The sequence below is a fragment of the Papilio xuthus genome, unplaced genomic scaffold (genome assembly GCF_000836235.2).
Source record: "Papilio xuthus unplaced genomic scaffold, Pxut_1.1 DF829758.1, whole genome shotgun sequence".
Classification (NCBI taxonomy): domain Eukaryota; kingdom Metazoa; phylum Arthropoda; class Insecta; order Lepidoptera; family Papilionidae; genus Papilio; species Papilio xuthus.
In genome coordinates, this window is record NW_013528891.1 from 1,183,941 (window position 1) to 1,198,461 (window position 14,521).

General features: G+C 35.8%; 1 protein-coding gene across 3 annotated transcripts in view; it reads left to right on the plus strand.

Moving 5' to 3' along the window:
* The first annotated feature begins 305 nt into the window (after positions 1-305).
* btz (CASC3 exon junction complex subunit) overlaps positions 306-14,521 on the plus strand; it is a 21,883-nt gene continuing 7,667 nt past the window's right edge. For all 3 annotated transcript variants that reach the window (XM_013326560.1, XM_013326569.1, XM_013326576.1), the window contains exons 1-11: positions 306-578; positions 846-923; positions 2,625-2,725; positions 4,671-4,815; positions 5,493-5,587; positions 6,320-6,448; positions 6,631-6,849; positions 7,252-7,345; positions 7,647-7,758; positions 8,128-8,406; positions 8,866-8,960. In XM_013326560.1, the coding sequence (XP_013182014.1) occupies positions 489-578; positions 846-923; positions 2,625-2,725; positions 4,671-4,815; positions 5,493-5,587; positions 6,320-6,448; positions 6,631-6,849; positions 7,252-7,345; positions 7,647-7,758; positions 8,128-8,406; positions 8,866-8,960 (1,437 nt within the window). In that variant the 5' untranslated portion in view covers positions 306-488. The remainder of the gene's footprint in view (positions 579-845; positions 924-2,624; positions 2,726-4,670; positions 4,816-5,492; positions 5,588-6,319; positions 6,449-6,630; positions 6,850-7,251; positions 7,346-7,646; positions 7,759-8,127; positions 8,407-8,865; positions 8,961-14,521) is intronic.

The window sequence follows — 14,521 nt, forward strand, 5'->3', positions numbered from 1 at the left end:
AAAATAATTTTACATTACACAATTTTAAAGTATTCAGCAGTAAGATACATATATAGAATAATCCAATTTGTTTGCCTAATGAATTGAGAATTTTCAAGAATACCTTCTCTAACAGGTTCGACACTCAACTTTTTATTTCATTTATTAAAATAAAAATATCAATAAGCTAACAACTATAAATGCTCAATTGTTATTAGGTATATGCATGTAAATATTCTGCATACTTTATACATTTGATTTGAATTTCATCTACAGCAATATAGAGGTATGCCGAAAACTAAATTTTAAATAACGTGGAAAGGAACGTAACATTTATGGCCGCTTGATTTCTTTTCTTGTTTATTTGACGTTCTTGCGTATTCTGTTGATCAGGAGGGGATATCTACTGAAAATAATTGCGTTAATCGTCGGCAAACATTTGCTGCATTAAACTGTGAATTAAAATTGTCAATCTGGAAGTGATACAAGTAACCCGTGAGGACGCCAGTATGACGTCCGTAGTTAGAAGAAGGGAACAGGATGATTCCGGCGAATATTCGGATGCATCTCAGGATAATGATCGCAGCAACTCGTTAACCGTGAGTTATATGGTTAGACAGCGACCAGCAAGGAGAATGGACTTTCATGTTGGCGGCAAAATAATTGCGACAGAACTTTCTCCTTCGCGGTCGCGTGCCGGAATGTTCATTTCTTTTCGTTTTATTGAGGTCACGGTTTGGGCTCCACTCACCAAGCTGTCGTAGCTGTGTTTAGAGTTTAATTTGTTATTGATCGTGTTTAATTATTTCATCAGTGGTGTTTAGTGTATAGATATGCAACTTCTTAAAGTCGCTGAACCTTTGCAGGACGGGGCAGCGATCGAATCCGATTACGATTCAGCCGCGAGTGAATCAGAAAATTCTGAACGAGATCCCGAGAATCAGGTAATTGTTACTTCGTTAGCGACTTTCCAACCGTCGATTTAGAGGTCAAGGTGATAATTTGCTTAACAATGTCCATTGACATCTGTCAGGATGTTAAAACAGGATATTCTAATAAGATTGTTTATATTAATATTTCATCTTATAAATGCAAATGTTTGGACGAACGTTACAAGTAATCTCCCAAACCGCTGCATCAATCTAGCTGAAATTTGGCATATATATAGAACTTAGTCTGGATGAACATATAGGCTATTAATTAAAGTTTTCCTTAATTCCGAGTGGACAAAGTTGCGGGCGACAGCTAGGTATGTAAAATGTAAATATGAAAAGAGGTTGTATATCTTTACTTTTTATGTAAATGACAACACTGGCCAGAATTACCACAAAAAAACTATTTAGAGTTATAAATCTTTGGTGGAAACATTCAGAACAAAAATATTTAAAAAAAGAAATACAAATAATTGAACGGTGAGAAACAATATTAAACTTTGTAATGAGTAATAATTTTGTTTTACTATCAGCGTAATCTCATTTGACATTGTAATATTGTTGATATTTATTCCCACAAAGTATGAAGATAACTTTTTATTGTATGCAACATTTTGTACACATTCAGTTACTAAGCTTTTGCCTAATTATAGCATACAAGATGTAGCCCATAAATGCGCTTAATTAAAAAAACTTAATTTCAAAACCTATGTGTTCTTCCAGACTTTGTTTTACATTTATGCCATATTTTAGTGAGATTTCTTCAGCCGTTCTAGAGATACCTACTAACAAACATCCATACATTCACATTTATAATATTGATAAGAATGTCATGTAGATAATTAATTTAGTCAATTATTTTGACATTCAACATAACCTAACTTAAGGTAGGCTCCAAGATTCTCAGTGGAAACATAAAGTGAGATAATCAAAATTATAAATAGTCTTCTATTAAAGAAATAAAAGTACTTGGGATTTAGTTTACTAATTTGAAATGTTTTCCCAATCTGGTAATAATAACGAAGTAACAGCCCGAGGCGAGGTTCCTGAGGGAGCCCTCAAGCTTAGTTACTCTTAAACGAGGTTTAGGCTAAGTGCCATCTGCACTCGGCCACCTCAAGCCTGGTGCAGCTGAAAATGCTACCTCAAGGCAAACAGTGGCAGTCACAAAAATTTTTTTTGAAAAGTATGGGAAAAAGTTTTTTTTAAATTCTCATATTGACAGCCTCTAGTGATTTTAATATAGAGAAACTGCAAGTGAAAGTTTTTAGCAGTCAAGTGATTTTGTTTTTTTATTAGTCTGTGCTTCAAAACTGGGTTAGAAAAATGTAACATGCTTTTGAAGTGAATGTTTTAATTTTTATTACAATTATATTGTAAATTTATTTAATATTTTTTATGTATTTTAATGTTAAATTTTGGATGGATGGATGTATGTTTGTTACCTCATAACAAAAGAATTGCTGAATATATCTGGATCAAATTAGTAAAATAGATAGATACAGTCTGGAACTGTAAACTTAAATAAATGGCTAAACACTCACGTATATTCGTCCGGTGGCAGCACCAACTAGTTTTGAGCCCATCGATGGCCCTTCATCAGAGTGAGTGGGACTGGTATTATTTCACGGATATGTACCAGATAGTTATTTCTTTGCGTTATTCGTTTTAAATATGCGGTTATTTGATTATTATTTATTGTTTTAATTTCAGGAAACTGAGAGAAGGGTTGATGATGATGAAGACAGGAGCAATCCTCAATACATACCTAAGAGAGGGACGTTTTATGAACATGATGACCGAACTGCTGCCAGGTAAAGTTTATAACAAACTTGAAATAATTACTGAAAAAATATTAGGTCTTATTTCAAAAGGCGATATATTTTTTTTGACTCCAAAATACGTCAAAATAGATATAAATAAACCTTATTATCTTACTAATATTATAAATGCAAATGTTTGTAGGGATGGATGTTTGTTAAAAGGTATTCCTAGTATGGTTTAACAGACCTCCGTGAAATTTGTCATAGATGTAGAACATAGTCTAAAAGAACATATAAGCTACTAATTAATTCGGCCGACAGAGGTTTATTATGAATACGAGAGTTTACATGGATGGATGGATTACACACATATATAACATATCTTGGTGAAATTTGGCATATATGTGGAACATAGTCTGGAAGAGCATAGGCTAAGTTTTTTAATTTCGCGCGGGCAATGTCGAGTGCGACAGCTAATCAAATATTTTAGACTTTGTCATTATATCTAATCATTAGTCATCAAAAATTGTTAATATTGATTTGTAATAATTTCAACTATTGATATTAACAGTTGATTGATCAGCTGTGAAGTTAGTGCATTGACCTATTTGTTCGTTGAGCCATTAAGTCAATGTTTACGTAACATGTGCGTTATGCCGATAGAAAGTTTGATACTGGCATGTTTCTTTTAGAGAACTATTTGTTTTTTATTCTATTTTAAAAATAAACAGTATTTATATAAAAGGAAGTTAGAAGGACAGCTATAGGAGGAAGGGAGACAGATATATGTATGTCAACCTATTTTGAATACTATTTCATACTTTATACATGGATTTTAAATCCTATTTCAATGGAGATTCGTCGTATCTCTAGAAAATTACTATAATAATGATGGAATCTAAATTTATATAAGTTATAGCATATATTATTATAAGTTTTTTTTGGATGATCCTGTTGTGATATGCTGATATAGTTCGTTTCTGATATCGCGCACGAGGCTTTTCAAGCGCGCTAAAAATGGCCTATAAATAGAACAAACATTTCTATATATAAGTCTTTTCAAATATCTTGATGGCTCTCAAGTTCGCGAGAGGCGCTGCGCAACTTTAGGTACATCGAGGTGAAGCGGGGTGCAGGGGGAGGTGATGCTCGCCGATGACCTTGAGCTTGAAGACTATTTGTTGTAAAGCGGAGCTTAAAACGTGAAGCTTTTTAATCGCGCTGTTGCATTTTGAGCCTTGGGTGAAGGAAATAAGAGTGATTTTGAAACGTTAATCGCTTGGAAGCCAACGTTTTAACGAGGCGTTAAAAAAGCGCTCGTGCGAATGATTTAAACAGTATATCTCTTAAATGTAACGTTCACTACCAATCTGAATCCATACAAGTATAAATTCCGTACAATGAGGTCGATAGTAAATGATAAAGGATAAAAAAAAATGTTTGATGTACTTTAACAATATTGTTTATGTCAGTCTTTGGGTACGCTTTGCTTATATCAATGTTTCTGTACTTGTATGAAAAAACAAAGGACTCTCTCTAACTTCTTACTTATGTATATTATAAATGCGAATGTTTAGATGGATGGATGTTTTTTAGAAGGTATCTCCAGATCAATCGGCTCAACGGATCTTAATGAAATTTGGCATAGATGTAGAAAATAGTTTAGAAGAACAAATAAGTTGATAAAAATAGCTTTTTTGAATTCCGAGCGCACGAAGTCGCGGACGGCAGTTAGTAAGACATATATTTTTGTTCATTAACCGTGGGTTTCTGAAAGCAAAACCTCTGTAAAACATATCCTAATCCCTATAATTTTTTGACAAAACAGAGATAACAATACGACATAAACGGAGATTTTAGACTCAGAAACCCATGGTGAGTGACAAATTTCTATTATTTTTCGACGTTAACTGTTTTGTGTTTTGTATTATATAAACATCTAATTGTGACGTCATACAGAGTAAAGTTTGATATATTTTTTTATTTCTTTTTTCAGTGGTGAAGAATCGGCCAATACAACATCTGATGTGGCTTCAGAGAAGAAGGAAGGCTCTGAAGCGCCTACTGAGCGCAGGCGACCGCCTCGCAAGTCGGAATCCGTAAATAAATGGTCTCATGACAAATATAATGAAAATGAACAGGTACGTAGATGTTTATTCATTAGACAACCCACAGCTCAATTTTTTCTATATATTTCAACATCATCATCAGCTCACTATACGTCTCCACCGAGGGGCTCAGAGCCTACCCTAAATTAAGGGTGATAAAGCCATAATCAACCACGCTGGCCAAGTGCGGGTTGACTTGACACATATCTTTGAATTTCTTCTCAGATATGTGCAGGTTGCATCACGATGTTTTCCTTCACAGTAAGAACGTCGGATAGATGTACATATGTAAATCGGAAATCGAAAAACCCATTGGTACATGGCGGGATTCGAACGCAAGAACTGCAGATTGCAAGTCAAGTGCTTGACCACTGAGCCACCGACGCTCCGGTATATATTTAGTTATTGGAATTTTTTTTTCACCATTGGGTTAAATGAATTCAAATCAATTGTACCAATGAGGAAACGCAAATAGTTCGGTTTAGTTAATTTATTAATATAAAAAAATATATTTTATGATGTCTTCTACAAGCATAATTACCGTGGATTTCTGAGACTAAAATCTTTATATAAAACATAATCGTAAATCACATCTTTGACAAAACATATGTTTAATGGAGGTTTTGGTCTCAGAAACCCGCCGTTAATGTACTAGAAATAGACAAGTTGCAAGCGATTTTCAAATTTCTATATAGCTTCTCATTTTTTAGATGCCAAAATCCCGTGACGAGTTGGTTGCGATATACGGCTACGATATAAGGAATGAAGACGCACCGCCTCATGCGCGTAGGAATAGACGATATGGGTATGTTATTTCATCACCGCTGTCATCATCATCATCACCTTGACTAAGCCCTTTTAAATTAAAATGTCTTGGTTGATTTTTTTTATTAATAAGAGTAATATAATCCAATGAAAGTGCTAAAGGAAGGAAATAAAACCTTACCTCCTACTAATATTATAAATGTTTGTATGGATGGATGGATGTTTGTTTGAAGGTATTAAAGAATAGCTTCATGGATCTCGCTGAAATTTGGTACAAATGTAAAACATAGGCTACTGATAAAGTCTATTTTTGCGGGCGAACGGAGTCGCGGGCTGCAGCTAGTATGATTATATATTAAAGTTATTTATACATTGAAGAAAGATTTTAAATATAATTATGTTTTAATATGTTTATTTAAATCTAGTAATTGTTTAATTAAGAATTAAAAAAAAATGTTTAATGCCTTACATGGAGATTCCGGAATTGGCGGTCAGTTTGAGTGGTCCACTAAATACTGCATGGCTTTGCATGACACGAGTTATTTTATTTAATTCTCTAAGCTTTATTTTTTCTTTTCTACAATCTTTGTTACATTTGTTGACCGACTTCAAAAAGGAGGTTCTCCGTACGTTTTTTTGTTGCTTAACTTATATATTACAGTATCCACAAATATCTTGTATTTATGCATATTTAATTAACTTTTTTTATACTTTTGCTTATTCAATTATAATCCTTTTTGCTTACTAATAAAGTTTAATTTTGTTTACACAGACGTGGACCTAATAAGTACACTCGTACCTGGGAAGACGAGGAGGCGTACCGTCGTCAGGCCGCGCAGCAGCCTCGCAAACCTCCCAACCCTGAAGACTTCCCAGAATTAGATGCACCGCCAAAGTTCAAGTGTGTATTTTACTATTATAAATGCGAATGTTTAGATGGATGGATTACTTTGAAGGTATTCCATAACGGCTAGACGGAACGGACATAGAACATAGTCTGGAAGAATGTATATAAAAAAACATTAAAAAGCTAAATTATCACTAAGTAAAATAGGCTATTTTTATTACTAGATTTTTTTTTAGTTCCAGCAGAAAGACAAGAGCCCCTCGTCCAAGGTCCAAATCTCAACCGGCATCAAATGATTCATCGGACAGGAGTGGTCAGCTGAGACGTAATGCATCAATAAAGACCAAAGCGAAGCCCGCAGTCAAACCTGTCAAAGTCAAAAATGTCAAACCAGCGGCCAAAGACAAGTTGCCAGCGTTGGAGAATCTTACTATAACTACGATTTCTAATAATACGTAAGTAATATTGTTAACTGAGTTAACAGCTGTACTCAGAGTCGTTAATTGATTGATATGGAAGACTAGTGTTGATTTAAGATGTTAATACTATTTTGAGGCTTCTAAATGATAAAGTTGTGTGTTGATTATAAGCCTTTGTGAGTTTTTTTACTTTAGTATTAGAAATTAATGCTTATAGATGGCCTATTTAAAAAAAATCTCTTGGATGGATGGATGTTAGAATGTATCTCCGGAACGATACAATGGATATTGATGAAATTTCGCTCAGATGTAGAACAGTCTGGAAGAATACATAGTCTTCTAACGAAGTTTTTTCTTATTACTATGCGGACGGAGTAGCGGGCGACAGCTAGTAATAGAATACAGTCAGTTTGTCTGTACATGTGATGTTTCGTGTAGTGAGGGTCCAGCAGCGCGGCGGGTGAGCGCTCCGGTGGCGCAGCAGCGACCTGTGCCCACTGAACAGGCCAAGAAGAAACCAACACCAGCACAGGTTTGTGGTTTTATACATATTACTAATATTATAAATGTGAATGCTTAGTTGTATGGATGGATGGATGTTTCTTAAAAGGTATCTCCAGAATTGCTGCAAATTTCACTACAAAAGTCTGTCATAGATGTAGAACATAGTCTGGAAGATCACATCGACTACTATGTACCTAGATTCTTCTCGTGTATTTAATATGTTGACAGTTTGTAATCTAGTTTGATAAGAAATTAACGAAATTGTCAGTCGTTCGGTGACCCCAAGCTAAAGATTGTATTATACGTATAGTTGTATCTCTCGTCAACAGCCGCAGCAGAATAATGCGGCTACGAAACCGCAAACTCAACAAGTACAGCAGAAACCCCAACAGAAACCGCAACAACCGAAACCGCAACAAAATCAACCGCAAACAACTGCAAGTAAGTTTTGGTTAAATAGCATTTTTTGAGATATATGATATTTATAAAAATTCTCTTTTACTGTGGAATTACAACAATATTTTAGTTTGTTTTTAAAGGAAAAATAAATCTCTATGTCTATGTAGGTTTTATAAATATTCGGACAGAACCAACTATAGCACCGCCTCTCTCACTGATTCAGCGGGGCTAGACAAAATGAACTGACAATAACTTTCGATAACTAACGTCGTGCGACAGTTCCATACATTTTGAAGTTCGCTACGGAATCTCTTCGAGCCGTATGCACGTCTATCCCCGCTGATATCCTTTGGCTTTAGATATGTCAAATATCATCTATTTTTTTTTTAAATTAATTTCTTTAATATCCAGATGCGGAATCAAAAGCGGGTGGTAGTAAGCGGTACAGCAGTTTGCGACAACGACCCCTCGCAGAGACATATTCCCCGCAACAACCACAACCAACAATGCAACAACCGCAACAACAACAACCAAGTGTCCAACAACCAAGTGTCCAACAACAAAGTGTCCAACAACAAAGTGTCCAACAACAAAGTGTCCAACAACCGCAACCTACACCACAACCAACGCAACAACCGCAAACGACACAACAACCAACACAACAGAATCAACAACATAGATATCATGCAGGTACTTTTTGTTTGAGATTTTTTTTATTTATGTAGTACGAGATGTTGGATAATGGACAAAATGTTGACGGTTAGTTTGATAAGTATTTTTAATAGAAATAAGTGCTAGTCGCAGTAGTGGAAAAAGGGTCTATATGCCTCTTCATATCTTATCTTACTAATATTATAAATATGAAATTTTATAAATGAATGGATGGATGTCTAAGGAACAAGGGGATAGTGGAACAACACATAGGTTACTATTTTCTTTATTCCGATCGGACGGATTGCGGGCGGCAGCTAGTCGTAATATAAAAAACTGCAATGTACTCCCTAATCTCAAAAACTACTAAATAGATTTGAAAAATTATTTTTGCATCGTCCAGTTATTAATTAAGGTAATAGCTATTTAACATCACTCTTTACCCACAAGGAGCCGGGCAGGAACAAAACGAAAGTTCATATAACCACTTTGTTACAGATTATCCAGGTAACGGTCCCAACCAGTCGCAGCATCAGGGCAGCCCAGTACCCCAGATACATCCCCAGCAGTTAATGCATCAACAACCTTTGAATGTGAGTTTACACCGCTAACCGTTCATTTCTGAGACTAAAATCTCTGTATAAAAGATTTATCACTTTTTAAATAATAAATATTATTATTGTCAGGTGCATCGTAATAACGTGAGCCAACCACATGGACCTTCGCCCCCGCACCAGGCTATGCAGCCACAGCACTCGCAACAGGTACGCCTCACTGACCAACAACCTGTCACTGCACCAACCAACAACCTGTCACATCACCGACCAACAACCTGTCACTTTACCAACCAACAACCTGTCGCGTCACCAACCAACAACCTGTCACTTCACCAACCAACAACCTGTCACTTCACCAACCAACAACCTGTCGCGTCACCAACCAACAACCTGTCACTTCACCAACCAACAACCTGTCACTTCACCAACCAACAACCTGTCACTTCATCTAATATTTTAATTTTGATCGTTATACTTTATATACTTTTTATTTTTATAGTGCTACCAAAATATAATGCAACTTTGTGTATTTTAAGATTCATACAACTCCATACATTTCATTTGACAGGTGAGACTTGGTATACTGGATCAGCCGCCGCAAATGGTCTCCCATCCTCACCACACCATGCACAATATACCACCTCAACAACATATAGGTGAGTTGTAAATCTCAACACGTTCACTGCCACTAGTCTGGTGTTTACTAGTATACGTTCAAGTGGCAGTGAAAGTGTTAACATGTACAGTGCTATTTTTTTTGTAAGATATGAAATCGCCAGGCGAATGACAGTGAATGTGTTATTTGTCTGTTTGGAGAAATAATGTCAAGTTTTGTGTTAATTTTCAGGACAAATCCCCCCAGCTCAAGGATATGCCCCTCCCGCCATGATGCCAGCTCAATATATGCAGGTGTGTATACAGACGTACAGTCAGGACAATTAGCGGTGTTCATTATACAAAAAGTTGCCTTTTCTGTCCGCAATGTCGCGTTTGCTCCGGGATAATCTGCGGAACGAATAAAGCAATTTTGGCGGCACTTTGACGGGACGGTGGCAGAAGAATTCGGGCATATTGTAGGCAATTATTTTCTACACAAACGAAGTCACGGGAAATCACTAGTGTGAATATAAAAAACGAGAGTGCATCAAAAATAATGTGAATAAAAAATGTGTAAATTCTGTTTACCCCCAGCAAAGCGGTAGTGGCGCGGTGTTCGGTGGCGCGCCGATCTACGCGCAGCCTCCCGCCGCATACCCACATCAGATGTACCAGCACCACAACTACGTATGTACATTATATACTTTGATATACAGGGTGTCCCAAAAGGTTAAGTACAAAGGAAGGGGGATGATAGGGGTGGTCAAGGATCACCAGAAGAATAAAATAAAAAATCCCCTCTGGGTATTAAAAAAAATAAATGGCATTTTTTAAAAACTTAAAAATTTTACACCTTCTGGGGCAATTTTAATTTCCTTTAAAATCTTTGTTAGTTGTATTGTTTTTTTTATTTCATATTGATAAAGGGTTATTGACAATAACATAATAGCTTTTTTTTTAAATATAGCAATATTTGTAGGTCATCGGTTACAAAATTGATCCAGAAGGTGTAAAATTTTTAAGTTTTCAAAAAATGCCCTTTATTTTTTTTATATCCAGAGGGGAATTTTAATTTAATTTTACTGGTGACCCTTGTGACCACCGCTATCATCCCCCTTCCTATGTACGTAACCTTTTGGGACACCCTGTATAAGAATTTATATACTTTTCTGAACTACGTGTGTACTCAGAATCAGAGTTTACTAAGGAAGCAACTTAAAGAGAACATCAAATGTCAAAATATGTATTATATGACATTAGAAATCTTACTAATACAGTCAAATCTGGATAACAGGAGACAGGATCACATTATTTTTTTTCTTTGTAGAGGTTTCCATCTACGCCGAGTATCTCGCTTATAGAGGTTTCTCTGTTATCCAAGATGGACTGTCATAAATGCGAATGTATGAATCGATGTTTTTTATCACCTAAATCCAAAATGGTTCAACGGCTACTAATTAGATTTTTAAGTAACTGTCGCCCGCGACTCTATCCAATGTAGAATTATAAAAAAAACATAATTAGTAGCCTTTGTGTTCTTCCGGATTATGGTCGACAGTTATGACAAATTTCAGCGAGATCTATGCAGCCGTTCTGGAGATACCTTCAAACATCCATCCATACATTCGCATTGGTAATATTAGTAAGAAGTAAGATATATATATTGTCAGACACAGGCCGGTGGTGTGACGTACTACAACTGCGCGGAACAGGAGCAGCCGCCGCCGCAGCCGCTACGTGCGCAGCGCAGACCCACCGCCGCCATACCCATTGTGAGACCTCACACGCCTCACGCGCCTCACGCGCCTCACGCGCCTCACACAACTCATACACCCAATGCAACGTCCAATACTGCTGCACCCCCAGACAGGTATAGTCATTTTTTTTTGGAAATTTACTAATATTTCTTGTACCATTCCAACTAAGCTCTAGGCTTGTGCTAGAATATGGTTTACGACAATAGTCGACTGGCGGGATTCGAACCCCCGACCTCGTGGTCGGAAATCCGTACCCTTAACCATTAGGCTATTGACGCTTGATTATTTACAAGCCTAAGTACAGTCAGCGTCATATAGATCGTCACAGACAAGATATGCAAATATATAGGTACACCAAAAGTATTCAATTATATCGGTACAACAAAAGTCCCCAAAATAATAGATACATTCACCCTGCTCAAATACATCGGTACATACACAGCGTCAAATATATGAGTACATGCAAGATGCTCATAAATATCGTAGCAGCCACAGCGTCATAAGTAACGAAGCAGTCAAGGTGCGCAAAAATATCGGTACATTTGGCAAAATTGAACTCTATCTCTATATACTTGTGATACAATTTGGAATAAACTACTTCTGTTACATTCATTTGACACTTTGCATCATACCATTTTTCAAAATTTACTAAAAGTGTTCGACGCGGATGACAGATATTAGGTAGATAAAACCAACATCAAATTTAAGTTTGTCATCATATATGCTAGTTTGGTCTCGTGGCCTTACCGTTCGCCGCCGTTGGTACGTAAGGTCGGCGGTTCAAATCCCAAGCCACTATTTTTTTTTATATTTAAACTTTTTAATTTTAATATCGAAGCACATGTAATTAAATTCTATTGCCGTAGTTATTAGGTACTTTTCGATATTGCCTTGGACTAATGAGTTTGACCGTTAAAGTACTTTTCTATTTCAAACAAAAATGAAGGAGATAAAGCGATGCTATTGGCATGTAATTTGTTTATTACTCATGTTTGTTAAACTTGTACCGGTAAAAATAACACTTTTACTTTTACCTTTTACTGATACTGATTATATTTAAGAAACAAAGAAAAAAAACTGAATGTCAATATCCAAACTACATCAAATTTTTGGTCGATTGCAATAAACATTCAAGTGTGCGTGGGCGCGCACACATATGTAGATAACACTTGTACGTATAGTTTCCGCGCGTACCATTCTTAAAACCCGCAAAGACAATCCACGCTCCGCCCACTTACTTCACCCCGCGATGGTCTGACCTAATTGTTGTTAACTTTATTTAAATTTCTTTCTACCCGACAGCGAAAATTATAAAAAAAAATTGTCGAGCAAAATTTTACATTACCAAATTTTTACTGGTTATGAAAAAATAACCCCGTGATTGATAAAATGAAAAAAAGTAGCCTGAGATTCGAACCGGTAAACTTACATATTACGGCAAACATACTAGAATACTGCGCCAATCTAGTATTATATATATATTGTGACAAAGCAAAATTTGATATTAGTTAATACGTATCTGTCATATTCGGTGTGACAAACTTTTATATTTAAGCGTTATGACAGGAGAAGAAAAATATTGGGTTGCCCAGTAAGTTCGTGCCGCTTTATAAGGAAAATTGAAACCCTGTTCTCTCAAATTTTTGGAAATGTTTTTAAATTATATTGGTACGACTCTAAACCTAAAACGTCTTTTATTATTGGATAAAATTTTAAAAATTAGTTTTTATCTCAACCACTGAAATGAAATTATTCACAATATAGAAATTTTTGTAACGTTTGATAATGGTGGAAATCCGAAAATGAATCCACTTCAGCTACAGTCTATTGTAAGCTTTATATCGAAAATCAGAACGAACTTTCCGGACAACCTATAATGTTAATACAAAGTGTCAAATGAATGTAACAGAAGTAGTTTATTCCAAATTGTATCACAAGTATATAGAGATAGAGTTCAATTTTGTCAAATGTACCGATATTTTTGCGCACCTTGACTGCTTCGTTACTTATGACGCTGTGGCTGCTACGATATTTATGAGCATCTTGCATGTACTCATATATTTGACGCTGTGTATGTACCGATGTATTTGAGCAGGGTGAATGTATCTATTATTTTGAGGACTTTTGTTGTACCGATATAATTGAATACTTTTGGTGTACCTATATATTTGCATATCTTGTCTGTGACGATCTATATGACGCTGACTGTACTTTTATAACAAAACAAAAAAGTCTCTGGATAGACGATGAATTATTTATATTGTTTATGTACAGTCAGCGTCATATAGATCGTCACAGACAAGATATGCAAATATATAGGTACACCAACAGTATTCAATTATATCGGTACAACAAAAGTCCTCAAAATAAAAGATACATTCACCCTGCTCAAATACATCGGTACATGCACAGCGTCAAATATATGAGTACATGCAAGATGCTCATAAATATCGTAGCAGCCACAGCGTCATAAGTAACGAAGCAGTCAAGGTGCGCAAAAATATCGGTACATTTGACAAAATTGAACTCTATCTCTATATACTTGTGATACAATTTGGAACAAACTACTTCTGTTACATTCATTTGACACTTTGCATCAAACCATTTTTCAAAATTTACTAAAAGTATTCGACGCGGATGACAGATATTAGGTAGATAAAACCAACATCAAATTTAAGTTGGCATCATATATGCTAGTTTGGTCTCGTGGCCTTACCGTTCGCCGCCGTTGGTACGTAAGGTCAGCGGTTCAAATCCCAAGCCACTATTTTTTTTTGATATTTAAACATTTTAATTTTAATATCGAAGCACATGTAATTAAACTCTATCGCCGTAGTTATTAGTTACTTTTTTATATTGCCTTGGACTAATGTACTTAAAGTACTTTTCTATTTCAAACAAAAATGAAAGAGATAAAGCGATGTTATTGGCATGTAATTTGTTTATTACTCATGTTTGTTAAACTTGTACCGGTAAAAATAACACTTTTACTTTTACCTTTTACTGATACTGATTATATTTAAGAAACAAAGAAAAAAAACTGAATGTCAATATCCAAACTACATCAAATTTTTGGTCGATTGCAATAAACATTCCAGTGTGCGTGGGCGCGCAGACATATGTAGATAACACTTGTACGTATAGTTTCCGCGCGTACCATTCTTAAAACCCGCAAAGACAATCCACGCTCCGCCCACTCACTTCACCCGCGATGGTCTGACCTAATTGTTGTTAACTTTATTT